General features: G+C 31.3%; 1 protein-coding gene across 4 annotated transcripts in view; it reads left to right on the forward strand.

Annotated features, from left to right (window-relative positions):
* The first annotated feature begins 113 nt into the window (after positions 1-113).
* LOC125073238 (glycerol-3-phosphate acyltransferase 1, mitochondrial) overlaps positions 114-22,573 on the forward strand; it is a 56,022-nt gene continuing 33,562 nt past the window's right edge. Inside the window, exons 1-2 of one of the 4 annotated variants that reach the window (XM_047683988.1) lie at positions 13,549-13,764; positions 19,257-19,503. In XM_047683988.1, coding sequence (XP_047539944.1) covers positions 19,394-19,503 — 110 coding nt within the window. In that variant the 5' untranslated portion in view covers positions 13,549-13,764; positions 19,257-19,393. Of the gene's footprint in view, positions 275-13,548; positions 13,765-18,951; positions 19,504-22,573 lie in introns of those variants that run through there. The other 3 variants (XM_047683989.1, XM_047683990.1, XM_047683991.1) reach the window with 3 other exon arrangements.

Here is a 22,573-nt window from a genome sequence, read left to right on the forward strand (position 1 = left end):
TTTATAACAGCAAATTGTTGTTTATGCCTTTAAATTTTCATACAATATCTGATTATTTACTATTGCTATGTTGTCTGTTGTAAACGTCCATTTAACTTTAGTACGAAGTGTCATTTGCCGGTTACGTACAGAAATGTATGAAAAAAATATAATTTCGGAGTTATCCATTTATGAATACAATTTCAATCGTGTTTTAAAATATAACTATTGCTTTAGTATTCTAATAAATTCACGTTGGTGAACCATTGTGCTTTTCAGTACATTAAGAAACTATGTGAGTAATTTGTGTTATACTTTACATTTTATTTATTTTGTTTACAATGTTGTACTTCGCAATTTGATAGCTTAAAAATATCCTATTTTTAGCTACTATGTCTGGGCATACCATTGCAGACTGTATTTATTTTAATAAGTACGTACTGCATTGTAACGAAAGCATTCTTTGATTTGTTTAAGATTCGAAAGAATGCTTACACTATGAAAGCGCTGTTCTCATCGTTATCCTTCTAATAACTAACAAACTAGAACAGGCTTATTTCGATGAAAATCTTTAAAAGATTCTTATGGTTACAAATATATACGAAATATTGAATAGAAATAAGATATTTAATATGAATTCCAAATTATACATATATTTAGTATGGCATACACTTTAACTTTAGACGTACGTATCTACGGACGTCTAAAACGCAAAAAAATATGAGTTAATTTTTATTAGTAGCTTTTTAAACATTATATTTATTATATAAAGGATTGCATTGGTCTAAACAGCGACTTTTCGAATTAGTTATTCATAAGAGTGTTTGACAAAATTTTCATTTCTATCTAAAATTTTCATAAATTTTAACAAAGAAAAAATTTATAAAAATTGACATATATATAAATTGCTAGTTATTCAACACTTAATAGATTTATGTAATAGAAGTCACATCCATTACCTTTTCTTTCGTAATAATTAATGATCATTATTTGAAGTTTACTCTTTGTCATGGAAACATACACTTGGACAAAATGAGAACATTTCTTTGAACTTCTATGTTTTTAATGTGACAGATGGAATTTGTGACACGGTCACAGTGCCGTGGCAATAATTCTAATGTTTTGATGTATTAAATATGTAATTTCTAATTGAATGATACAGTCTTAAATATCATATAAAACCTACAAAAGAAACCTTAATTTGTAATTTATATGTGATCAAACGAAAAATATTTTTTCTTAATCAGTTCATAAATGGAAGTACAAACATTACATTACAGTTTTACTGAATTTTACTGAATTCAGTTTTAGTAGCATGGTGGGCCAACATGTTAATTATCAAGTAATTGAAATTCAATTAAGTAAATTTAAAGCATATCAAGATATTTTTTCTTTGTATTTGCTTTTAGGAACAGAGAGTGGAATGTATTGTGAGCAAATCTTTTCTGAAAAATAAATATTAAAAAAAAAAACCAGAGAAAGATTATATATTATAAAGAATAACTATAAGACAATATATTAAAAAAAATTTATAATAATATTTTTTTAATAGCATATTGCAAAAAAGGCAAATGGGCCACCTGATGCTAAGTACATCCAAAATAAAAAATTAATGCTAAGTAATGGCTAAAAAACTATTGGCCCATAGCCATTGACGCCGTAAAAATTGTAGCTATTCCTTAGTTTGCCAGTGCACCACTAACCTTCCGAAAATGTTAGACACTGTTCCAAGCCACTTGGCAGTAGAATATATGACGAGTGGGTAGGACTTACCCAGACGGGCTTGCACAAAGCCCTAAAACCAAATATTATTCCTATTTATTAAGCTTTGATTCCTACAAATTATATCTGCGCATCCAGTTGTAATTAATTTATAACTGGGCAGCTTTTGATCGGATGTATTATACTTATGAATGTAATATGTATGTACTTGAAATATCTAAGAAAAATACTGCAATTACTCTTGATATGATTTTTTTTTTATTATATCATTGTATTATGTAGATAGCCTATAAATGGTAACTTCTAATACGATGAATAATTTAAAGTTTATTGCCCCAGTACCATTTTATCAGATCATTCGTATTATGTTCGAGACGTAAGTATCGGTCGGCATTGTCAAACGGTCACTCTTTTATGAATCAATTCATCCACTTTATCCGTGAATATGTGTCGATTTTTTTTTCTGAGAATAACGGATAAGGGTCGAAAAAATACTCGCCCTATACATCTTTTTAATAGTTAATTTATATTAAAATTGATGTAACTTTGTTTTTGTCTTATGTCTTACCATCCTTTTGATGGTGTGTGATATAATAAAATGAAACAATAGTTGTTGTTCATACGCTAGCGAAGTTTCCCGATATGGATCGGTATTCTCTAAGAAGACATTGAATATATTAATTATAAAATGTATACGACACAAGTATCGAATAGGCGCATCGCCGTAAGTCGGTTGTCAACATTTCACGAGTGAGTTATTACACTACAATAAATATAATCAAAATAATTTTATATAATGAGAAGTACTTAAAAACGCGTGCCGGATTATATTATAGAATCGAATAGGCATTAAAAACTAAAAAAAATTACGTAATGATCGCAGTAAACGTCACACCGGTGGGCAAATGTCTTCTTTTCCTGGGGAAAAAGTTTGCTGCTTGTCAATGTTTTCCTTCAACGATACGAATTGTATCCACAAATTAAGACATGAAAACTCGCGGCGTTTGCCTGAACTTGAAAGTTTGTCCTATCTGGACGATGACAGCAAGAATCTAAAATACATATATACACGTGATGATGTCATCCTGGCCCATTTTATCTACGGTGCCCGGCGGCCAATCTCAAGGAACATCCCAGGACATATTATAAAGCACAAGTATGTGCGCAACCACAGGTGCACGCTCTATTCCTTCAATAACATCCATCCGTCCGATGGAAAGACAAATCCGTTACGATCGAAAAGAGTTTATGCATAGGACCAACGGCTTTACCTGCTTACCGAGGCACGGAATTGTACACACTTCTAACTTCCAGACAATTTTTTGACAGAACCTATTAACTTTTTATCGACCCGACCTGGGGTTTTAACCTAGAACCTCGGAAACTGTCGCCGTATAACTAGCCATCAGTCCTACAAGGCAATCAGTGTAATTTTGTCATATAGACTCAGTGAATTTGCAATCTTGGTCATATAAAACCATCTGAACTTCTCGTGTTTATACAATGGTTGACACTGTTTATATCTAAGTAATCAATATTATTGTAGGATATACATAATATTATTGTAAATTTATTGTGATGGAGTGTAAGCATTCCGGCTTTGATAAGTACTTTAAAAACATTCCAAAGGGAGCCGTAACTTCATGATTATAAATAGTCTGAACAGTTATTTTCATCGTACGAAGTGGCGTTTTCTAGCATTCACCAAAGTTATCAATACTTATGAATATGTCCTGTTTGTATATCAAGGCACAGTAGAAAGCTGAAAATTGGATCAGAAGTTCATTTTTTTTTAAATTTAATTTTATTTTATAACGTAACCATGCGCTAAGAAATAATTTTCTGTAAAATTTAACTTTAATGGAGAAAAATGCGAGTAAGTTCTTAATATTTATATTAATTTTAGCCGTGCAAAGTAAAGACAGGCAGCTAGTACATCTTAAGAAATGATACTATAAGAAATCAAATTCTAAGAACTGCGTAACATGCGGTAAAAATGTCAATGACCTGATCATATTCAAAGTACCGGAAACATCATATAACATGCAAAGAATATTAAACTCCTCACATGGACCCACGATGGTATGTAACATAACCTTTAAATAGTGACGTCATAAAATCAAACTCAAATTAATTAGTACTCATTACAATCTGCTCGTTTGTATCTGCAAATGAGGTTGATACCAAGTTTATCATGTTTCGCAGGAAAAGGACTTTGTCCATCGCCGACAATCGTATAACCATATATAGTATATTATTGTATTATTGGGGAGACTATACTTTATTATGTCAATCTTAAAGTTATTTAATATTTAGGTAACGGTTATTTAATAATTCCTAATTGAAGTTTATGCTCACGTAAGTCGTAAATTTAGAGTAACTTACTTGCCAAGGCTATTTGCGACACATTTGCCTTTTCCAAGAGCAAAGGTATAACTAAAATAAAAATTCATTTAACGTAATGTACTAACTTTTCGGTCAACAGAATAATCTCGAAATAATTTGTAAACCAAAATATCATAAATCCAGTATATGAAACGTATTATATTGAAATTAATGCAATGTCAAAACAAGCTACAAAGTTCACAGTTGGGTCATATTCCATTTCGAATGGCTCCAGTATAAAAATATATTTCTGTATAATTTAATCTATAACAAAACTTTACTAATTGTATTTCAACATGCTTTACCATCTTGGAATCTCCACTCTATTAATATTTTATCTATAATAAAACAAGACATTACACGTGAATCTCACGCGATCGACTTATAAATAGTAGATGTACTTACTAATAATTGTCCATTAATACAATAGTTACACGTATATATAAACATAATTTGTTTGCCATAAATAATTGCATCCATATATCGTTATAATATTGACACCGCTAAGTTGAGTCTTTGTTTACAACGAGAGCGAATGCACTTAATGTGCACGTAAATATTATTAGATAACATTATTTTTTTTACTGTATTAAAAAGAAACATTTTTAATTAAAATATAAAACCTTTTTTTATTGATTACTCCTTACTTATTTCGGCCTCGGCAGCTAAGTTCAAGGGACTCTTAATCAGTTGATTTACCTCCCTTGCATAATTACGCAGGTGATATTATATGGCATAAGTGTTTACGAAAATAGAGGTGCGCTCTTTATTCCCTCACACTTAGAATTTGACGAGAGAGTAAATTCGACACGACCTGAAATAATTTAGGCGCAAGACCCACGAGGAGCGATCGTATTCAATTCCCATTACCAGACTCACGGTTATACCTTTAGTGATCTGAGGATCTACTTATTGCAGTCGACTATACATATAATATAATAAAACTGAAGAGGTTGTTTGCTCTCAAATACATAAAAATAGCACTGATTGTCACCTGACAGAGCATCGTTAGCAGGAAACCATCATCTCTTTGTCGTAGATGTAAACGTTAAAACTTGTAGCAGCTTCTTTAACAAAAGGTTACTGGTGTACAATAACGATTCGTCAAATACGTGAACGAATAAAACGCTCAAGGTTCAAACCGCTCAACACGAGAAGACATATGAAACGAGAAATTGTACCTAAATGACCAGCGTGATAAAGATTGCCCGTGATGTAGCAGGCGCTTTTGATTCATGTTACCGACGCGACACATGATTTATGTTAAGAATTGTTTTATAACTAGTGATTTTAAATGTTCCAAGTAAACAAGTGACAGTTCGTAGAAGACCTATTAGTAAAGCATCAATCTCATCTACTCTTGAATATGATAGAACTAAAACGCGGCTATTTACAATAGATCATAAAATGATCTGGTAGATAATTCTATGTAGAAAAGATGGGTCAGTGGATTATAACTCAAAATATTCCCAACACTAATTTGTTTTCATTTCTGTTTGTCCGTTTTTTTTTTCTTGTGATTTGAAGTCATAATTTTTTCGACAGTCACACGACGATAGTCGGTTTTGGGTGATCTTTGTACGCATGCTTCGGAATGCCAAGTGGCGGACCACTTGACTACCATGCTAAAATTTAAAGAAAATGTAGGGGATTTACAATCAGAAAAAAACGCCAGTTGCGAAGCGATTTTTAAATTTTTCTTATTGAATATTCTTGGAGAACGACACTACTTCTTTTATGTGAAATATATTCTTGCGTTAAATTCAACGAATACTAACTCTATGTTTTTTGTATGATTAATTATTATATAAGCTTGAAAGATTTCTAATTTAGCTTTATTTACATATAATAAGTTCTATCAATTGGACAATGTAACTACTTTCCACTAGCAGTAGTGGAGATACGTCATTTTTCGTTGCTTAATAATTGTTGCTATCGAAGTAATCAGCTAAATCGGTATTATATTTCAATACTCAAAACGATTTATTTTATTAATATATGAATGGTAAATAAACACTGATAACTGATAAGGCTTGTAATAAAGATTATTAATATAATAATCAAACTTATATCCTTTAATTTGTCCAATTTCATTTACAGTTTTTTTAATGTTCTCTCTGACCGCATCCTTACTATCGCATACAGAGTGCACTTGCGTTCACACTGGTGCTTTACAGTATTTCCTGCGTTGTAAGTTGGTCTCTCTTGAGATTAACCTACGCGACCGAAATTCAACAGGACTTCATCATCATGTCGATGGTTGAAAGGGTAATTGACGTAAGCAACATGTTATGAAACTTGAAGGAGAATAATTTAAAGGTTCAACTTTCGGAATGGCATCATTAAAAATAAACTTCTGAATAGACTTTGATTTATTTTTTACCGCATATCATTGGTAAAGAAAGAAGTTTTCTTTTAATTGGTTTTGTTAAAAAGTTGCTTATTATTTTAGAAAATGTATGTATAGCCTAAGACGCATGAAATCTAGTTTTTTTTAGAAAAAGACAATGATTCAATTACACGCATAAATGATGAATAAAACAGAGTAAACTGATTCGAGCACTGACATAGACAAAAGTAATTTAAGGGACAACTACAGAGTTTACATAGTTTGTTGCAGATGACCATTAGAGTGACATAAAAATGAACCAAAGTAGACCTTTAGTAGGGTTAGACTAGAAGTCAATAGTTAAGCCGCTAGTATTAAACAAAGTCAATAAAATATTGGTAATGCCACTCGTCCAATTTTGGATACTTTATTGGTTCAATTTTATATCCGAGTTCATTTCACACGTTTTGAAATCATCCAAAATCTTAGTCCGATGTCCAAACAAGTATTGGATAAGTAGTATACCACTCAAAGGCTCGTTATGAAATAAATCAATTGTTTATAAACATTATTAAGAATCAGCTAATCAAAGAAGCAATCAGTCAATAAGTAACTTGTTTCATTAGACATTTAAGACGACTTGAAATATTATTATGATATTTATTGCAGAGACTATTTCAAATGAAATATCAATAACGCATTTAGAAGCAATAGTATTTTATAATCTATCTGCATCTCATCTTCAACATCAGTCTCCATTGGAACATCTATTCCGACGCGATGCGGAAAATGCGCCAAGGAGTTCTATGTGGGTCTGAAAAGTTTACCGTATACAGGTTTATTTATTAGGTACGTCATAACGTATCTTTGGAAAATTATAATATTAACATATATCAAAATATTATGTGTGATTCCTTTATAATTGATAACATAAATACGTCAATTAATGTTATTTTTATCTGTCGATCGGAATGTGATTTGAATATAATATTATTTATTGTTTGTGATAAAATCGAACAAAAACAATTACGGATTAAAATAAGATAAAAATAATAATCTAAAGTCCAAACGACAAAAGGGCATCGGGATTTATACACACATATAATTAGATTTTATTTCTTTATATTAAAACTAGTTGTAGCCCGAAGCTTCGCTCGCTTTATAAGTGTTGGTCGGCAACTTTGAGGCATAAAAACGTAACTTATGTTTTTCTTTAGAGTTTAAGCTTGCTTTACACCTAATTTAATAAAATTCGGTTAAACAAACAGACATGTCGAGTTACTTTCGCATTTATAATATTAGTATAGATCAAAATGAAGCCCTTTATTGTGAATTTAAACTGAAGGTACCTTTTAGTTTTCTATCAAATTATTTAACACTTTATTTTACGTAGAAGAAATAAAAATAGATATAAATAATAAAATGGAAAAAGAGAACTAAGAATGTTATGATCACATCACACGAGGAAGTGTTATATTGGGACAGCAATGCTTTTTGTTTTTTATTTATATTCTTAGAGTTGACTATCTCGTTGGTCTAGTTGTTAGGTTAAAAGGACACTGATCTCGAGGTTCCAGACATATATCTCCCGGTCGTGCCGAAGAAAGTTTGTACGGCAAAAAAAAAGTAATAAGGAAAAAAAAAATTAAAAAAAATATGACCACACATTTCAAGTTAAATTAGAAACCTTTTTTATTATTATTGGATATCCACACAACCAAGGTTGGCGTCGTAATGGCGGTGTGGGGTATTGTTTTTACTGCCCACAGTGCCAATGTCCTAGCCCGGAGATGACCAGTAATTATCAGGTGCATTATTCTAGTCTGCATTAAAAATATAAATCTTAAGTTACTAGTTTTGTTACCTGTAATTGTTTAGTGTAATAACAGTTGTATATCAGGCGTCTGTTATGTAATAAGTTGACGGTAATAGCCATGGTAATGGTTGGTGTTATTATGTAAATAGTCTGCCTTCGATAATGCAATAATATTAATGTAAATAATGAGAGGTGCAGTGGAAGAGGACAAAGTACCTTCTTCTAGATACAATTATCAACAGAATTAGATCTTTAAGTTCAGGTCAAAACTATCATAAGGTATTAATTTGCATATTTGATAGTTGTTTTGAGTCAAGAGTTTATCAAATTAACGGTCGTACGTTGACGCACTTAACTCTCGTTGTGGAAGGATTCTAAGTTTTATCAACCCTACTTAGTTCTCGCTAACGTCACACGACCTCTACGGTCTAGTTTCCGTGACCGATATTATTTTACATATATATTTGCGTTTAAGTATTTGAGGCCTATTAACCTTTAAGAGGTCATCATAGCATCGCAGTTCCATATGAACTTTCGAAGAAATAAAGAAAGAACGTAGGATATGTTGCGGCCTTATTGTTTTGAAAATTTTACATTGTTTCCAAATCGTCCGAATTTTGGACAGACCGGCTTATCGCAAAGACTAGCCAACTGCACAAATAATATTAGGGCATAGTAATACCACAACGATTTCCTCGTGCGGTGTTCCTATTTCGTCAATATCTTATTCCGATCAAAGATTCATCAATCGAACATCGGGACCACTAGATCAATTATGTAAATAAGTATTAAATTATATAATATTATAATATACGATAAAACGTTTATATCTTATATTATGTATTTTCATTTTTATGAATAGCTTTTTAATTTTATTAATAAAATTTATAGTTGTAGTATTTTACTTAATGTAATTTTAAGTCTTTTGTGAAGGTTGTATTTTATTATATATAATATAAGTGGAAGTTACTTTTTTCTGTAGATTTATGTAATGTTTCTTCATTTATAAATACATACTAAGACTTACTAATGACGCTATGCTGCAAATCCGCCGGATGCTTTTGATGAGGTAATAATCACTGTCGTTATCCGTACAACTTGTCTCAATTTGACATATCCTTGCTTTTAATTGTTTTATATAAAAATATTCGAATCTTATATATTAATAGCATAAGCCGATTTTTGTCCCAGTGATTTTGGGGCGATACCTGCACATAAATCGGCTATGTTATCTCATTTTGAAGAGCTTCAGCCGTAGATGTGCGGAAGAATAAATATTCTTGATTGCAATTTATGAAATTGTTACAATTAACACATATATATATATATATATATATATATATATATATATATATATATATATATATATATTATATATATATTGTATTTTATATAGTAAATATCACTGGCTGGTTAGAGTATAAGAAGAAGATAAAAGTAAATTGTTATCGACGAACTCCAATTCTAACTTAACTAATGTATACTATTTTACATTTAAAATTTCATTTAAATAAAGTTTCATAATTTTCGCGCCAAATGAACATGTTTGTAGTTAACAATGAAATTAAATCTTTTTTTTTTTTAATAAACGCTAAGTTTTCTTCCATTTCTTCATTATAGTATATAGTTCTTGGCCACACCTAAATATGAGGTGTGGCCAAGAACTAGACTGATTATAAACACAAATTAAACAGATGAAAAACAAATCGCGCTTTTCCGAATTTAAACTCACGATCCCGTTTAATATCCATATCAATTATATAAGTAGACTCTTATTTGAAAATGTATTAATTACTCGGTATTTTTATGATACAAGTTAATGGTAGTACGCCGGTCCGCCGGATGTGCTAATGATACCCTTGATATTGCCTCTTCGTCCTAGTCTGACAAAAGGCGTGTAAAATAACCCGTCTGCTGACCTTAGTAACAAGACGCGTGATTGGGCGTAATTATGTCGTACCAGCATAGTTAGTATGGTATAGAGCGCCTGGTCCTTGGTATACTTTTAAGTTTTGTTGTATATTTTACGTCCTTGTCTCATTTTAGGAAAACGCCTATAGACGTCATGATGATTAATTAGCTATTGGGTCTAAATGCGAGGGTACATTTTATAACTTTTCTTCGACAAAACAATTTCTCCTACAGATCTCTAAGTTCAATTTATTTTTGATCGGTTCAATGATTTTGTTGTGATAAGATCCCACACAGACATATAGAGATACTTTCGTATGGTTCATATTAGTCTGATCTCTGGTCTGTAATTAGTCAGAAGCGTTGGCGTATCAATAAACTTGTTTGCCAATGATCGAAGTGCCGCTACAGATTAACCGCTTCAAATAGGTACCTCTCCGATTATCTTTTTAGTCGAGTCTTTGATACTAATCAAGAAAAAGTTCTAATCGTTCTTAGTATTTTAGTTTTACCAAATTTATCTTATCTCAAAGACTTAGTGTCGATTATCTACTTGAGGAAAGGTAGAGTTATTAATGTAAAACCCGTTTCTTACAAATACTACCATATGCTTCAGAGTTAATAGAACTTCAAATGGCCCTTCCGAATTCCGCTAGTGCCAGAATGATCTTTAGTAGGATGTCAATTTGACGTGTCTACGTCAAACATTGTGTGACAACGGGTGTCATTTTCTAATTGTACTGGTAATACAGTACGTAAGGTAGGTCATACGTTTTGTAGTCTGGGTATACACTCGCGACCTTACTTCTAGAGGCATTTTAGTAGGTATTTAGTTAAATTATTTTCTCTTTCTGATTTATTGATTTGACAGTTAAAAGAAAAAGACACATCATTGTTAAGTAAAACGCACGTGACATTGGCAAATTAATCTGTGTCCTCTTGGCACAAATAAAAGCTAAAATAAAAAAAAAAACATTGTTAAGTAATTACAGAGTAATTATAAAATACAAATTGTAAGCCATCTCAGAAACTTCATCATCATCCATTCGGTCTTACTAAAGCATTAACAGGTTACTGCATCAAAATTTTAATTAATTGAATAGAAATAAAACATCATTTCATTTAAAATTTTATTAACACTAAATCTTAACGATAAACTTTTAATTTTATCCGTGCACTTAAATGAATATTGCATTGTTACTCGGATCAAGTGTGTAAAATTTCAGCTAATTTTGTTGAGAGGAACTAGTTTAAAATTCAGTTATAAGATTTCGCCTTCATACATCAACTTATATTTGAACCAAATCTTATATCTACTGGTAATGTTAAATTAAAACTTACAATGAGGGTAATACATACAAAGCCATCGCGTTGAACTTTAAAAAATATTAATGGTTATCGTGTAAATTTCCGTCACCGTTGAACACGTGACGATGTTGCATAAGCAAAAAACACAGTGCCAGTGGTACTTGTTCAAATAAAAACATGTGATTTTTTAAAGACTACGTCACTTCGGTGGGGCGTCGCGATAGACCAAACACAAACATTAACAACGAAATGTAATCTAGACCTCTCTTATATATAAAAATCTTTCGACACTCTTTGACTGATCAACATGTATGTTCGCATTTAAATGTATTTTTGAGGTTTGTTGCAATTCATTGTTAGGTGATGCTGCTCAAAAAATTCTATGCCGTCAAATCGATAACCATCAATATTGATACATATACGAAGATAACTAAATTAGGTAGGATAATAAGGGTTTCCCTATTGTATATGTTTTAAAATGATTGTCCCGAATGGATTGGTTGTCAAAGTTCAACTAAATATGATATAGACTTGCATTTTTTCGATTTTGCGAAATCGTCTTAACATCATCCTTTCGACTCACGTTTCTTCATTCGAAGTTTCATTCTTTTGTTCAAAAGAATACATACATACAATAAATAAGTATGAACGCTGTTGTATGAACGCTTCGATATATCGAGCGAGTAATGACCACGACATTAAATGTCGATTTTTAATTAGCTTTTACATCGTGTTAGCAATAAAAGTGGGTCTGGATAATTGTATATCACCGCAGCAGTCGTTTCTCATTATTCATGTCATCATTTACAACCAGGAACTTTAATTTCTTTAGTTAAATTAACCCAAATTGCCTTGTACGTTAACTTTAATTTAGTAATTTTATGTGGGTATATTATTTCGGTCGGCGAGAAACAGGTCAAAATAAAAAAAAAAAAAAATTCATATTCCTGAACATATTTCTTATTTGCGCATTGTTCATTGAAAACAAACAATAATATTGAATCAGAAACTTATATTTTTACAAAAACCAATGTAGTTTGCGAAGATATTTTACACAATTATTTTAAGCAAATTGGACAGATTTTTACAACTGAAAATACTAATAACTTTTTAGAGGTAATATGACGAGGACGACGTGATAAAAGTTAACTAAGGCAGTTCGATTGTTAATTTATTCAATTAAGGGATATTCAATTCAATATTACAAGATTATAAGGATAGTTAATTTTAAGAGGGTATCAGTGACTGTTGTAAGTATAGTTATTGTTCTAAGATTTATATCAAATATACAATAGTTTTGGCTTTTAATTCTAATGTATATATTTTATCAACAAAAATGTTCATGACATTTTTATTGATCGTGAGTGTCTGTGTGTGTCAGGTTCGAAATATTCCCCTCAAGTTGCGTGACAGTTCGTTCGAGTGCTATCAATTACCAGTGTTAAGCAATTGCCGGTCGGACAGTCACAATTGTCATTTATATCCTATTGCCCCACGAAATTACATTACATAATATTTCAGGCTAGAAATCCGTATAAATAATAATTCTATTTTATCATGTTTAGTTCAACGTATTTTAGTTTTCTAATATGAATACCAAATTCCGTCCTAATAGCCAATGTTGGTAGTCACCGGCGGATCATTTGATGTGATGAATATTAATACATCTTCAATGACGAGGTCAAAGGCGTCGTCATTGACGCTCTGGAAATAAGACCTTCTACAAGTAGTTTGCGAGTAGAAAATGTGTAATAATATACCTACATCTAAAAATTGACACGAAGTGAAATTAAATCTACACTTATATATATACATTTGTACTATTTACAAAATTTTTGTTATGTTAAAATATACATTTACTTTATTTATACGAAACATTAAAATTCAAAGCAAACGTATTGTTTTATAATATTAGAAGAAAAAAGTAATCGGGAATCATAATGACGAATACCGAAGCAACCCGGCACGGCGGCATCCGAATGATGCCAACTGCGACAAGAAATGGTAAACATTTCTTTTTATTGGCCACTTGTTCAAGCATGCGTTGTTGCAAAAAGAACACGAGTGATCGGCGATGGCGTGCTATGGCGTATCGGTTCAGTTATACTTTGACCGTGCGTGTGGGTAGACGTCGCCCGTCGACGCGAAATACTTCGATTGACGTCGCGCTGTTACATAAAAATACTACTTGCTACTGTTTTTCTTTAATCAACATTAGTCAAAAGTGCATTTCTAAATCATTCCATAACTTGTATATTTATATTTTTTATCAAGAAAGTGAAAAGTCAATTTGGGTACAGTCAAATTATGTGAGGTAAAGTTCGAACCGACAAATACTTTTAAAATTGAAGTTAAACGAAACGGCTACTGGCATTTTTATTTATATATCGAAGTAGTAGTATGCCACACAATTCGCCTGTCGATTTCTCTTTCCATTCACGCGATGCACCGGAATTTGATTCATCGTCGTACGGAAAATCTTGTCGTTTGATAACTGTTGTTACGTTTTGCAGATATTTCGTCAGATGATTACGTTGTGAGATTTAATTGTAACGTTCATCCACGTTCCTACATGACCGCTAGTCACGGTCCGAATATTTCGATTTGTAATTCATGAAGTTACTGAATTCTGATTGCTTCGTCTAACCGTTGTGTGCTAGCTCAATGAATTTTATTATTACGATTTATTTACGCTCAGTTGATTCAAACTACCGAATAATTCTCTTTAATCTTATCTACTTGACAATGTGTATATCATGTGCCGAAATCTTATTAGCAAAGTAAACAAACATTTACATTGACTTTGTATAAATGAATTCCGACACGTTGGCTACGAAATAATATTTCGTACGTTCGTAATACAGACGTTACGACTTGTGTGACTAAGGTATTAATAAAACTAACATTTGTTCTATTGTTTATTGTAGGTAAAGTGACACAGGTGATATGTATAATTTCTTAATAAAACTAAAGCAGTATAACACGTTTTTAATATGTGCGTTTCTTGGTCAAGCATAGTGGATAAAAAAATATTATAATAAGTTGATATTAGAATTAGCTTGAAGACTTAAACAGCTATTATCAGTTTTTCTTGAAGATTAGCAAGACGATTAATGCTAATATTATGTGAAATTACGAGGAGTGTAAAAAATTTAAGTCGCTGATTTTAAATGTATACAATTTTAGATATTTTTATATCCAAGGTTGATTGCTGCAGTCGTGAATCATAATATCTGTTTAAATATGTTCTGAGACGAGACAAACTTTTGGTTTCTTTTTCATTATTATCTATCACGTTACATGTTGACGACCTTACTGATAACGTTAGGCTGTGTTTTATTAAACACTGATTTCTCATTCGCTGTCATCAATTTGGCATTTGAAAGAAGGAGACAGCATTGTTTAACTAGTCTCTCCCTAAAATATTGTAGGTTAATTATTCCAATTAACTTTTTACTAGTTTGACATTTCGACTGTAATTGTATCCAGTTTATCAAAGTAGTAAAGCTGCCAAGATTAAGCGGACTGTTACTTTTTTTTTTAAGATGGAATATTTGAAATTACCAACCATTGCCAAATATTAGGTTATTATATGGAAACTTACCTTGATTGCGAATACAAATATTTTTTTTTATAATTATGTAATAACATACATAATTATCATGATACAACATGTTTTCGGAATTTGACCTTTTTATAATGGCTCTTAATGTACAATCAATATTTTTAATTTACTTTGTTGTAAGGAAGCCAGTTTAAAGCTATATATTTGTTTGTTTTTTTTTAATCCTTTTAACTTACAATTATAATGTATTGTTATAAAAAATAGTGTTAGGAGTGCATTCATGTGTGTTAATGTAAGGATGAAGTTATATACTAGTGGTCGCCTGCGGCTTTGCTCGCGTTTTACAGGTTCTATTCAAGCTTCGTCAGGTATTAGGCATAAAAAAGTAGCTTATGTTCTTGGAATCCAAGCTTGCATAGCATACCCAAATTTCATCAAATTCGGTTCAGTGTTATAGCCGTGAATGAGCATCGTAGTTACTTTCGTATTTATATTATTAGTATATAGATTATCGTAAAAAAAATCGTTATATATATTTGATGGGTATTCCAGATTTGTAGTTTTTGTTCATTGTTGATACTTGATAAGGAACAGCTATCGATAATTTACTTTGTATAATGTGTATTATAATATTGGTACTATTGATCTCTGAATACTTGATGTTGAATTGACATAGATAAGGCTGAGTGCAATATTTTAAGTTCCAATTGTGTTAAAATGTAAATAAATAAAAGATACAAGTTAAAATACTTTGTACGATATGTTCGATAGAACGAATAAACCAACTACACCGCCTGAATGAAACGGTTACAAGAATACCTCTTGTATCGGGACGCCTAGGGCACGTTGTAACACTGTCGAAACCAAATTTTGTGCCAAAAAAGTGTCTTTAGTCCCACAGTGGGACATTTAGAACTTGTGTTACATATAATAATAAATATATATGTCATCATATTAAAGCGTCAATAGCGCAATGATTTACGGGGCGCCTAGCGATGTTAAAAGAAGCAGGATCGATCTATGATGATCGACAGGTCTGGAGCCCTCGGGCTATTGCGGTACCCACTCCTGACACAAGCAAAAAAAAACAGTGTGGGTCATGTCCCAAGAAGACGACAAGCTCGAAGCCCAGCGAAGATCTGCTGATGTTCAGTAAAAATTTAAAATTAATAAAAGTAAAATGTAAAAAAAGGCACGGGCAACTGTGAGCCCGTAGATGTTGTAAATTTAATTTTAAAAAAAAGTGATAAAAAAGGAGGTGTAAATAAGAATATTAAGTAATTCCTTAATATTATATATGCATATATAAATATATAATAATAATGAAAATGTAAATTATGTATCAAGTATCGGTCTCCATATTTTTATTGTAATTTGACGTTTGTGTAAATTCGTCTAACGAAGACCTTGATTCGTCGTTCGTCTCGATTACGGTGTCACACGTCGTTGCAAGATTGAATCCTAATTAATATGATTTATAAGGCACTTGGAAGAATGCGAGATATTTATAATAGCGTGTTTAATTACTTTGTTTCGATGATTTCGACCGCGTTAAATGTTCTGTTCCAGCTTATCAGGCCTCGTAAGTCGTATTGCGATTTTATATTCTATCCGACCGAATTGATCCTGAGCTTTTTTTATTGTTTAAGAATGAAACTTAGCTTATGAGTGCTTCCAAACAAATAAACTTACAGTTGGCATAACATAAAAGCTTTATAATTAAATTATTGCGTTAAATTTTCCACTAAATTCTGAATCAGTTATTTCTTTGTTTTGGAATGTACAGCTGCATATCATCATTAATTAGTCATTATAGCTTAAAATAATTCGATAAACATGTCAATAAAATAAATTACATACGATGACAAAATTATATCGTTGTGTGCGTTTAATTATAATGAGCGACTCGGGCTAGTGACTGGCTTATAAGAACGCACATCTCGAGGTCCTGGTTTCAATCCCTTGCATAAAAACTTATTGAGTTTTTCTGTAGAGAAATTCTGACAGCTGACAGTCATTTTTTTATCTCTGAAAGCACGTTCCTGTCCACTTATTTAAGCTTCAACTTATACTGGTCGTGTCGGTTATTCTACCATTTTGAGAAACGGAGATCTCAAGACCAGTCACCTGGTGTCCCTTTAAAATAGTTACCGTGACCAAAATCGTTCTGTCGTACTAAGTATAAAAAGATAACGCAACTGTCTCTATGACGAGCATTTTATTAAACAGGTCTTGTGTTAATTTAGTTTTAGTAAATGATTGCGTAAAGCTAATACGTACTGATTCATTTGCTTACAATGACGACGTGCGGTATTGTGCGGTTGTAACACGTGATACGTTTATTGTGTAATCCTTTATCACGTTACAGCTGAAATCGAAGTGTAGCGGTTTTGAATATGATCTATTTTACGTGTCTCCTTTTTTTTGACGTATTATATTGTTAAATTCAAATTGAATAAAGAATCGTCACGTTTTAAAGATAATTAGTTAAGGTATGATTTTTTGACTTTGCCATTGAATTGTATTTAATCAGTTCAGTTCAAATCTTTGGGACTTTTATGGACAATACTAATTTTACTTAAATTAGATCTTTGTATATACTTTCTGTTACCGAAATTCTTAGAACTAAATAAAACATAGTGTTGGTGATATCGTCAAGGATAAGTTCATAATAAATTTATCATAATAGATAACTATATAAACAGTGGTTCGATACAGTCTTTATCGTGTATTTTGTCTTTGTAGTCTTTGATTTGATTGTGTCATCACATTTATAGTTCAAGATCGTTTCGTTTTACAAAAAAAAAAATGACTACCAAATTGATAAGATTGGATTTTGATATTTTCAATTAAAATCGTTCGTTCGCCATTAAATGTGTGTAGAATACAAATCTTGCTTTAAATGTAAACGTGTATTGAAAAATGTAAAATAAAGTACCTACAGTAATAATAATATGTTGCCAAACAAAAGTCAGTCTAAGCCAAAGTTCTCTGGAGGAGAAGGCTTGGGGCTTGCTATGTAAATACTACAGGTACCTCGGCTCAATTGAATGTGTTGACTTCAAATATCAATTGTGCTAAAGTGCAAGATTTTTGTTTAATGAAACTGTCGTGTATAGTGTAGTTTGAACGTACAAGTAGTAATCTATTAAATATTTTCCATATATGTTGAATCGATACAAACAAAAGCCTGTTTATCTTACAAGACAATAACCGATTTATAACATGTAGGACAATAATTTTCCATGTTAAGGAACGTTATAAATAGCACGGACTCACGCCTGCGACTTATACGCATTTATTGATAGATTTTTTTTTCATTTAATATAACTATGATATTATTAAGAGTTCGCCGACCGAGTCTCCTGACCAAAACATACACAATAATATTAATAGTTATTTATATCAACGGTTGATTGTATTTGTTTTTAAAACATTTCACGATCTCTGAATGTCCGATAAACTTTATATATGATTATAATAATATATACACAAATTACCTAGACTTTGAAAATTTCCAAGATTCAGCAAACGATCACGCAATATGTTCAACTATGAACCGTATAACTTAATAAATAATATTATTTACGTAATTAATTTTATAATTATAATAATATCGAGCTGTTCATTATCTTCTCTATTTAATGTTATTAGTTTAATTGTTACTATCTATGTCATTGAATAGAGAATATTATATTAAAGTATAGAATTATCCGAATAACCTCCATGTTTCATACTTGGACTGATATTTGTTGATTATTTATGTAAACAAGTATGTATTATAATGATTATAATAAGCCGGATGATACCTTAGCATATCACTATAACCTTGTTTAATTAATGGTATAAAGTAATAAAGCAATCAACCCCTCACCAATGGACTTTGTTCGAATAGATAGATAGGTATAACAGTGTCGTTGTTGCGAACGCGCTGATACCACTTACATCCACGTGAACCCGGTGCAACGGTTATTAGTTTATCAGTGATCATTTAGGTCGTTCGAATTATTGTTTTCAATGCGTTATCATAACTTAGTGCTTGTTTTATCTATCACGCTAACGCTTCCAGGGTAAAGTCGAAAGAGTCAAGCCTCTCAAACGAACCCGCGATAGTGTACATCTCCGATCAGTCGGCATTCGGTAGCCGAACCATCGATACATATCATTAATTTTTAATATTATTCGACGGAATTTTATACGTAATGGAAATCGAAATTGACAGGATTATTTTTTAATTTTAGAAGACTATCGAAAATATATTGATTTTTCGGCATCTGTATTTCGAACCGTGTGACTTGTGTTTCGTAAGATTCCGTTCAAGATTGAACGTTTAAGTGCATTGAATTGGACTGGTGATGTAGGGAGAGCTGGTGATAAAATGGATACGATGATAAATATGTGGACGGTGGTGGAGCATGTCCGGGTGGCCAGCAGCGCCGCTGAGCTGGCCATCTTCACCGCTATACTCTATTGGTTCTTTACTTCGAGGTTGGTATAACAAATTTACTTAATATCAAATATAAATTACACAAATCGCAGACTTGTCGACTGTCGACTTGTTACTCGATATATTTAATAATAATTGGAACACAATTGTTATATAATATTAATATAAACTAAACCACAAATTCAACTAAATTTCCACTAATAACGTTTAATGAATTAGTAATATAATTAAAGTTGTATTTTGTTAATGATTTTTTAATTTAAAAATTTATCTCGTTTGTTGTGTATTCTTATTACGCCATTTATAAATTATTTAGGTATGTTTTCCCGCTGTAATTAAATGATGTTATATACCTAATATTTACTAGAAGTCGATATTTTTATCTATTCATACATTTGTGCTGTGATAATATTTAATCATATAAGTATAATATGTTAATAGAAAAATAAATATTGAATGATGTTAAAGTTGAACACATAACGTGAGATGAGACGTATTGAGATATTATAGTATATAATAAGAATATTTCTTGGAAATCTTTATTTAAAATGTTTTTTTTACGATACGCTTATTAATTTTTACCTGGATAATTTTTTTATGTCTAGCAATTTGAAACCATTAACACCCATTTGAGTTTTTATAAATTACATGATTTGAGTTACGTTCAACATTTATTGTGTAATATGTAAGTATTTTTTTTATATAATGGAACTAATTCTGTACGTACATACGTCTTTTGGATCAGTTCTTTGTTTTCAAAATACCACTCCAATCATGTTACTTTGGCTATGTAAACAATATTTATTTAAAAAACCATACGAATAGATTAATGTAGACTACTTAAAAAATAATATTTATCGTATTAAAAAAAATATATCCTAAGCAATCAAAGATTGAATGACAGAAGTGTCAAAACTCGGCTGAGTGTTTTGTTCGTTCGTCTTTCATTTCAATTTTCGTAACCAAACTTAGCATTGCATGTACGAAGTCCTTTGTGACTAATACATCGCCTTCTTGCGGTTCCGCCTACGGAAGTCAAGTCCACTTATAATATGTAGTTATAAATAATAGGGGCATTAAACGCATTCATGAACCGATGGAATAAAATCTATACTAATATTAAACAGTTTGTTTGTTTGGTTGAATGTGCTAATCTCAGAAACTATTGGTCCTGAAAATTCTTTCAGTGTTAGATATGCCCATTTATGGGAAAACACTATAGTCTTAACATCATGCTACTTGATTGCTGCTCTGCTCATGTCCAACAGGAACAGAGCATCGATGAAAAATATAGCAAAAACGTGGAGAAAATAATCCTTTTGAGAGATTCCGTATCGTGCGCTACGTGAACGGATAAGTTTTTTTTTTAAGACAAAATCTGTAATATAGCCAAGTGAAGTCAGGACGAGCAGCTAGTATAACAACAGTTGGTTAGCAACTTTATTCGAATAATTAGCTTAATTTATTCTCATGTATACTTTTCTATAAGGAAGTTATATATATTAATATAAAATAACATGAAATTCACGGTCGTCTCGTCGATAGTCTAAATTTAATGCGGACAAAACTGTAAAGTGCTATTTATGTAATACTATTGTATATTAAAACTTCTGAAACGCGCTGCATATTCTGGTATAAGTTTTGGTATATGTACATTGGTTCAGTAGTTTTTTCAAAATTACAAAAAAATGTCAGCGATATAGAAGCTAGGACATATTAAACCGTGAACATTATTTTTTTCGACGCAAAAAAACATATTTTTATACTGATATATAAAGTATTATTTAAAATAAAAAACTATCTTTTGGAAAAGCATCCAATTGAATTAAACGCGTAATAAAAACTTATTTAGTTTTAGTATCACTTGTTACAAGTACAATCCATTATCAACGAATTTTGTTATATGTAAACATGTTTGTATATTTAAACGTGTTTGCACTACATATACGCGGACTATTAATACAATTAGTCTCGGAAGTATAATATCGTAAGGATCAAATATTAAACTTTAATATGTGGTATATACAAACTAGAAAAAGTTTGTCCAAAATAAATAAGGAAGCAACTTGTTCAATTTTGACCGTATGCTATTGAAACTACAATTTGTTAAGAGTAAGATTTAAGCATGTCACTCATGCTGATCTAGCCTATAAATGAGGGTACGTAATTGTAAATATTCAATTCAATCGTGTTCAATGTTTTTTTTTGTATATCACGTTAGCTTTATATTAAATAAATAAAATAAATACTGTAAAATATAAAATAGACTTATAGTAGTTTTTTTTTAGAATTATCATCAATAAAAGACAAGCTCTGCTTACACTAACAATGTGTGTAACCTGAATAATGAGCTTCCTCTTTCTTTGTCACCGTTTATCAGTGATCAAGTAGTAGAGTATCAGTGTCAATTTTACTCTGTGCAACACCACCACTAATCAATTTATCAACAACCAAATTGTTATTCTTTACATTGCCGTCTGTGCTAGGCATAACGTAAGTTTAGAGCCCTGTGCTAACACTACCTAAGACATATCTGAACGTCGACTTGAAACCATACGATCTGTTTAATTTAATGAAGTTATGGATTCTTTCGTATTATCGTCTATTTTTGACTTTGACTTGACTTGAATCCACGGGGCCCTGGGCTAAAGCCCAAAAAGCCATATGACTGACGATCCTAGTTGCCCATTTTCCCCATTCTTTCTTGCCTGCCTTTATTTTAAAGCTCATTATGTTACAAGCTGTATGACATATTATAAATTTAGGTATAAGTATATGAGTTTTAAATGGATAAAACTTACTTCGAAAATATTATTTCCGTAACATTATTATTAAAACTGGATGAGCATGCGGTTGGCGGTTTATACATTTAGTAAGGGGTTTAAATTTCGCACCACTAGTACTGCTAAGTTTTTTGCCGGGTTTTCCTTAGAAAAAACAACATTCCGAACCGGTGTTATAATAATTTAAAATGACAATCTATAAAAGTTAGTAAAAGCGTATTTGATTAAAGTATGATTTGATTTGCACTAATTCTTGCTACTTACTTCAACGCGATCTCATTCTTAAAGTATCGTTATTGTAGCCTTCGCGCCGTCTTAGGTCAAATAT

The sequence above is a fragment of the Vanessa atalanta genome, chromosome 23 (assembly GCF_905147765.1).
Source record: "Vanessa atalanta chromosome 23, ilVanAtal1.2, whole genome shotgun sequence".
NCBI classification, from domain to species: Eukaryota; Metazoa; Arthropoda; class Insecta; order Lepidoptera; family Nymphalidae; genus Vanessa; species Vanessa atalanta.